The sequence below is a fragment of the Thamnophis sirtalis genome, unplaced genomic scaffold, assembly GCF_051295495.1.
Source record: "Thamnophis sirtalis isolate CommonGarterSnake01/CBP01778 unplaced genomic scaffold, rThaSir2_p1.2 scaffold_2, whole genome shotgun sequence".
NCBI classification, from domain to species: domain Eukaryota; kingdom Metazoa; phylum Chordata; class Lepidosauria; order Squamata; family Natricidae; genus Thamnophis; species Thamnophis sirtalis.
The window spans coordinates 6246999-6253810 of record NW_028261382.1 but is presented as its reverse complement, the minus strand read 5'-3'; the positions used below and the strand labels follow the sequence as shown (position 1 = coordinate 6253810).

Sequence of the window (6812 nt, the reverse complement as noted above, 5' to 3'; positions counted from 1 at the left end):
AGGCCGGGAGAGGTGGGTTCTAACAAATAGGAACTGGGGGGGGGGGCTGGTATCTCAGAGTGTGCCTAATCTGTGTAAATATTGCCCACCTAACCGAAAGGAATAAAAAAACCATCTGCTGAACTTCTCAGGCGGTGCAAAAGGAGGAGGTATTTGTGCTTTGTGACAGCGAGCTCCCTGCTTTGGAATAGCTTACCCCCCTCCGGCAAGAAGCTCCCTGCCCCCTCCCCACTTTGCTTTCCCAGCCTTCCGGAGAACAGTGAATATTTGGCTCTTGCAGAAACCTTTGGAGAATTACAGATCTGGGCTCAGATGATCTCTCCCCCCCACCCCCACTACCCCCCACCCCAACACATGGAACCTGCTGCTGTGTTGTGGTTTGACTCTTATTGTGTTCGTGCTGTGTGTTGCCTTATTATCTAATGTGGCCTGGAGAGCCGCAGGAGTCAGACGGCAGAGAAACCTTACACAATGCCAAACCGACAAACGGATCTCATGCAAAAGCCACTCGAGCAGGAAACGGAAAACCCCAGACTGTGGAGGGGATCGTGGGTAGGTCACTGATGGAGGGGTCTGCTTATGCGAAGAGAACTTCAGTGAAGCTTCCAAGGCTGGTTTTGTCCTGCCTTCCTCGGGGAAGGCCAACAATTCCCTCCTGTTGCTCCCGGTACTCTTTTTTACACTGTTTTTTTTTACTCTGTTAAAGTACTGAAGTTTGCAGATGATACAACAGTGATTGGTCTCATTTGAGACAACGACACATCTGCATACAGACGGGAGGTTGAATAACTAGCCTAGTGGTACAAAACCGCGGTAGACTAAAGCGCGCTCGACGAAAGCGCGTACATGATGTCATCACAGCGCGACGAAAACAGCACGCTGTGAGCGGTAAACTTAAGATTAACACGTAAATCTAAACCCTAACCCCCCAAACCTAACCCTAAACCTAAGCCTAACCCTTAACCTAACGCTAATCCTTAACCTAACGCTAACCCTAACCCTAACGCTTAACGTAACCCTAAACCTAACCCTAACCCTTACCCTAACCCTAACCCCTTACCTTTACGTGAATCGGCTTGCTTTAATTTGATTTTAATTTAATTTATTTTTTAATTTTATTTGTCGCGCTGCTGATGACGTCACGTACGCGCTTTGATCGGGCGCGCTTTAGTGGACCGCGGTTTTGACGGGTCACGGTTCTTTCTGCGCCAACTCAGGGAAGCTCAAACTGCCCAAGGAGCTGCTGCTTCAGTTCTACAGAGGAATGATTTGAGTCTGTCATCACTCTGCTAAACAACTAAAACTCCCACAACACTGTCAAATAATTTACTAAGACTGTATTACTATTATTCTTCTCATCCTTCCTAGTATCTGTCTCTTCCACTTATGACTATAACCATGTTGCTTGAATCTTTACAATTTATATTGTTTTATTTGTTTCCTAGTATGATTTGATTGCTTGTTAGTAACCTATGAATATCACTAAGTGTTGTATCTTATGATTTTTTGATGAATGCGTTCTATTTTATTTTTCTTTACGTATGTACACCGAGAGCATCTGCACCAAAGACAAATTCCTTGTGTGTCCAATCACACTAGGCCAATAAAGAATTCTATTCTATTCTAAAAAAAATAATCAACAAGCAGCCAACACCCCCCCCCCCCCCAAGATGACAGGAGCCTTCTTTGAGAAGCGATTTCCCTGACTCAGGGAAGCTGAATTGGTTAAACCAACTGAGAGAGGAGAGAGATTTCAGATCTACCCTGAAACCTGCCTGCAAAGGATACAGAACGAGACAGGAAAGAGCTTGTGGTTTCTTTTTCGTGTGTTTGTTTGTTTTTCATTTCCACCCAAGATTCTAGCTCTCAAGAAACCCTTTGTGCTGAGAAAAGCTTTCTAGAACATCTGAGTGGGCAGAAGATTGGCCTTCATTTAATGCAACGCAAATCCTTAAACATGGCATTACATTTCTCTCGTCTTCCCAGAATGGCAGTTGCCACTGGTTTCCCAGCCCGGCTCCGACGTTAGGAGGCTGTTCTGACAATGGAACAGTGCTATTGCTATTTTCTTTCTTTCTTCTTTCTTTCTTTCTTTCTTTCTTTCTTTCTTTTTCTTCCTTCCTTCCTTCCTTCCTTCCTTTCCTTCTTTCTTTCTTAGAGCCAAGGTGGCGCAGTGGTTAGAGTGCAGCACTGCAGGCTACTTCAGCTGACTGCTATCTGCAGTTCGGTGGTTCAAATCTCACCGGCTCAGGTTGACTCAACCTTCCATCCTTCCAAGGTGGGTAAAATGAGGACCCGGATTGTTGTTGGGGGCAATATGCTGACTCTGTAAACCGCTTAGAGAGGGCTGAAAACCCTATGAAGCGGTATATAAGTCTAACTGCTATTGCTGTTGCTATTGCTATTGCTATTGCTTTCTTTCTTTCTTTTCCTTCCTTCCTTCCTTCTTTCCTTCTTTCCTTCTTTCCTTCCTTCCTTCCTTCCTTCCTTCTTCCTTCCTTCCTTCCTTCCTCCTTCCCTTCCCTTTGCAGCATTGCAGGCAAACTCTGCCCATTGCCGGGAGTTCGATCATCCTGACCAGCTCAAGGATGACTCAGCCTTCCACTCTTCTGAGGTTGATAAAATGAGGAGCCGGATTGTTATGGGCAAGAGGGCTGACTCTGTAAACTGCTTAGGGAGGGCTGGAAAGCCCTGTGAAGCGGTATATAAGTCTACATCCGATTGCTATTTTTCTGTTACTTATGGCGTAGTAAGCCACTCAGAATCACTTGATAGTGAGAAGGGCAGCCTACAAATTTAAAAAATAAGTCAATAATAGCTGTTGGTTGAATCCAGAGCACCTGCTGTCAATCACAGCAAGACTGCAGGTGGGGGGAGAGAGAGAGAGAGGAAGGAGCGAAGTTGCAACGCTCTGCTCCCTGGAGAAGTGGTACAGAAGGACCTAGTGGAAAAACTTTCTGCATTCTGGTCCTTTGAGGATACGGCTGTCTCCAACTGCATTGATTTTATAACCCTCTGAGGACTGGGGAAGTAGCAATAGCAATAGCAGTTAGACTTATATACCGCTTCATAGGGCTTTCAGCCCTCTCTAAGCAGTTTACAGAGTCAGCATATTGCTCCCAACAACAATCTGGGTCCTCATTTTACCCACCTCGGAAGGATGGAAGGCTGAGTCAACCCTGAGCCGGTGAGATTTGAACAGCCGAACTGCAGAACTGCAGTCAGCTGAAGTAGCCTGCAGTGCTGCATTTAACCACTGCGCCACCTCGGTTTATTTATTTTTAAAGCAAGTGACAAAAGCATCCCAGCTTCGATGACCTGCAACCGCCATTCCTCAAAACAAACAAACAAGAAACAAATAGGGATGCGTTGGGGTTGTTTATTTATTTATTTTTCCCATTCACTCACCTGTTCCTGAAATTGCTCTTGTGACAGGCAGTCAATCAAGTCCACGCAGCCGAGGAGACAGCCGGAGGGATAATCCTTGGGAAATTCCAAATCTGCGGTAAGCGGGAGAGAAAATTATAAGGCAAGCTCATTGCATGGGCCTCCGGCTTCTGCCGCTCTCCACATGGTCCTGATTAGCCTTCGCCAGCCCTCGCGTGCGCTCACGCCATGCTTCTTTCAACTGCTAATTTAATGGTTTGGATAAAACATAGGACTTCTTAGGGAGCGCTGCCTGCGTTGTGGCCCGCCAGAGGAGCTGGCAGAAGATTCGGACAGTGAGGAGGTTGGGGAGGAACGTGGGCCGGTCCTGGAGTCTGGGGAAGGCTCTGATGAGGGCTCTGTGTTGGAGGGCAGAGAGGGGGCCAGAGCCGGCTGACAGTTATCAGCTGCCTTCAGAGTCAGACATCAGTGAGGCAGATGAACAGCTGGAGCCTGTTCCCAGTGTGCGCGTCCACAGAGTTGCCAGACGAAGGGAACAGCTAAAGAACAGGGGTTGACTTAGGAGTAAGGCCAAAGGTGGACGATGAATGGCCCCTCCCAGAGGAAAGAAAAGAGGAGCGAAAGGGGAGTGGAGTTTGCAGGAGACAATTAGTTCGTTTAATTGGTTTGTGCCTTTCTGAGAGACCTTGCCAAGTTTTGCAGATATCGGCCTGGCAGCTCTCCAAGCCAGATAAGGTCTGTGACTGTAAATCCTCCCTTGAAAGACTTTGCTGGATGTGAATGAGCAGAATTCGCAGTCAATTAATAAAAGGGGTTTTTGTCGAGAGAAGTAGTTTGGGTCAGGCTCTTGAGAAGCCTCGGTCAGAACAGTCTGAAAATAGCCATTCGTGGAGCAAGGAGTTCATTGCCACATCGCAGGAAGTGGTTCCCCATCAGGACTTTAATCCGAGAACTTCCAAATTTCAACCGTTATCCCTCCAGGCCACCATACAGGTAGTCTTCGACTTACAACAGTTTGTTTAGTGACCGTTTCAAAGTTACAACGGCACTGGGGGAAAAAATGACCGATGACCATTTTTCACACGGCTGTTGTGGCATTCCCCCTGGTCACGTGATTTACATTCAGATGCTTGGCAACTGACTCACATTTACGACAGTTGCAGTGTGGTTCCTGGGGTCATGCGTGATCCACTTTTGACAAGCAAAGTGGATGGGGAAACCAGATTCACTTAAACAACCGTGGGACTAATTTAACAACAGCAACAATTAACCCTTAACAATGTGGCAAGAAGAGCTGTAAAATGGGGCAAACTCACCTAACAAATGTCTCACTTAACAATTTTGGGGTCAATTGTGGTCGTAAGTTGAGGACTGCCTGTATAACCTCCCCCAGGTTAAGGTGATCCTTTTAAGGTTAATGTTGTGTCATGCAGGCCTTTAAAACTTTCTTCACCACTAATAAACGCCCACTCGGTGGAACCCATTTCCTGCCTTCCGATTCTCAGATGTACCTGATAAGGTTTCTGTCTTGAGAAGCTCACAAAATGGATTTGAGGGGAATTGAGAAATAAAAAAGACAAGGGAAAAGGACCCATCGGCTAGAAAAAAAAATGGGGCTCTGGAAAAAATGTTTGTTAGGCTATAAAAATGAGAAAAGAAACACCATGTGGAGTTGTGCAATGAACTAATACACTTACAGTAAAGGGAATGCATATTTAGTTATACATGTATTAACTGCGGCTAGAATCGTATTTGCACAAAGCTGGAAGAGTGAAGAGATCCCTACCGCGTAGAATGTGATTAGGAAAATATTAGAATGTGCAGAAATGAATAGATTAACGTTGGCGATAGGGGAGAAAGAACGAACTGAATACTCTATGACATGGGAACTATTTTACGGGTGGCCGGAGAACAAAAACGGAAGCTAGAAATCAATGGAGATTAGTGAAACATAGGAAATATGTTAAGACAAAGATGTAAACAATATGATGATTTTTACTAATATGTCTGATAAGACTATTGTGTTCAATATTACTATTATATTCCTATTAGAAGATATGTTAAGAGGGAGAAATGAATAGGTTTTTTATGTTTATTATTATTATTGTATGATTAGAGAATCAATACCAATGTAATGAACACTGTGAATTTTGTTTGTTATGACACAGATATATTTATATACCCAGACGACACACTGTTTAATGGAAGGTGAAATGTTTAAATTAAAAAAATTAAGATAGATAGATAGATAGATAGATAGATAGATAGATAGATAGATGGGTGGGTGGGTGGGTGGGTGGGTGGGTGGGTGGGTGGATGGATGATAGAGATAGATAGATAGATGGATGATAGACATAGATAGATAGGATAAATAGATAGATGACAGAGATAGGATAGATAGATAGATAGATAGATAGATAGATAGATAGATAGATAGATAGATAGATAGATAAATAGACATAGATAGATAGGTAGGATAAATAGATAGATGACAGAGATAGATAGCAATAGCAATAGCAATAGCAGTAGACTTATATACCGCTTCATAGGGCTTTCAGCCCTCTCTAAGCGGTTTACAGAGAGTCAGCATATTGCCCCCAACAATCTGGGTCCTCATTTTACCCACCTTGGAAGGATGGAAGGCTGAGTCAACCCTGAGCCGGTGAGATTTGAACCGCTGAACTGCTGATCTAGCAGTAGCCTGCAGTGCTGCATTTAACCACTGTGCCACCTTGGCTCAGATAGGATAGATAGATAGATAGATGATAGATAGATAGATAGATAGATAGATAGATAGATAGATAGATAGATAGATGATAGAGATAGATAGATAGGATAAATAGATAGATGACAGAGATAGATTAGATAGATAGATGGATGATAGAGATAGATAGATAGGATAAATAGATAGATGACAGAGATAGATTAGATAGATAGATAGATAGATAGATAGATAGATAGATAGATAGATAGATAGATAGATAGATGATAGATAGATAGATAGATAGATAGATAGATAGATAGATAGATAGATAGATAGATAGATAGATAGATAGATATAGATGATTGAGATAGTTGGATAGAGATAGATAGATACATACAGAATAGAATAGAATAGAATAGAATAGAATAGAATAGAATAGAATAAGAATAGAAAAAAAATGGGGCTCTGGGAAAATTGTTTGTTGGGCTATAAAAATGCAAAGAAGAAAATGCAAAGAAATAGAGTTGTGCAATGAACTAATAAGCCAAAGGATGTGAGTCAAATTTCACCCTGCTGGGGTGGTTTGTGGTTTCACACGCAGAATAACAACAGTCAATTTTAGGTCAATGTTCATTGTTAAATAATCCATGGCTTGACATGACATAAATGTCACACGTTCACAAATAACGCAGAGACACGGTATCTTCTCTTTCTCCCTTCT

General features: G+C 43.2%; 1 protein-coding gene across 2 annotated transcripts in view; it reads right to left on the bottom strand.

The window, feature by feature from the left end:
- Positions 1 to 6812, bottom strand: part of TRIP4 (thyroid hormone receptor interactor 4) — a 39125-nt gene that overhangs the window by 11448 nt on the left and 20865 nt on the right. For both annotated transcript variants that reach the window (XM_087704138.1, XM_087704139.1), the window contains exon 11: positions 3409 to 3500. In XM_087704138.1, the coding sequence (XP_087560264.1) occupies positions 3409 to 3500 (92 nt within the window). The remainder of the gene's footprint in view (positions 1 to 3408; positions 3501 to 6812) is intronic.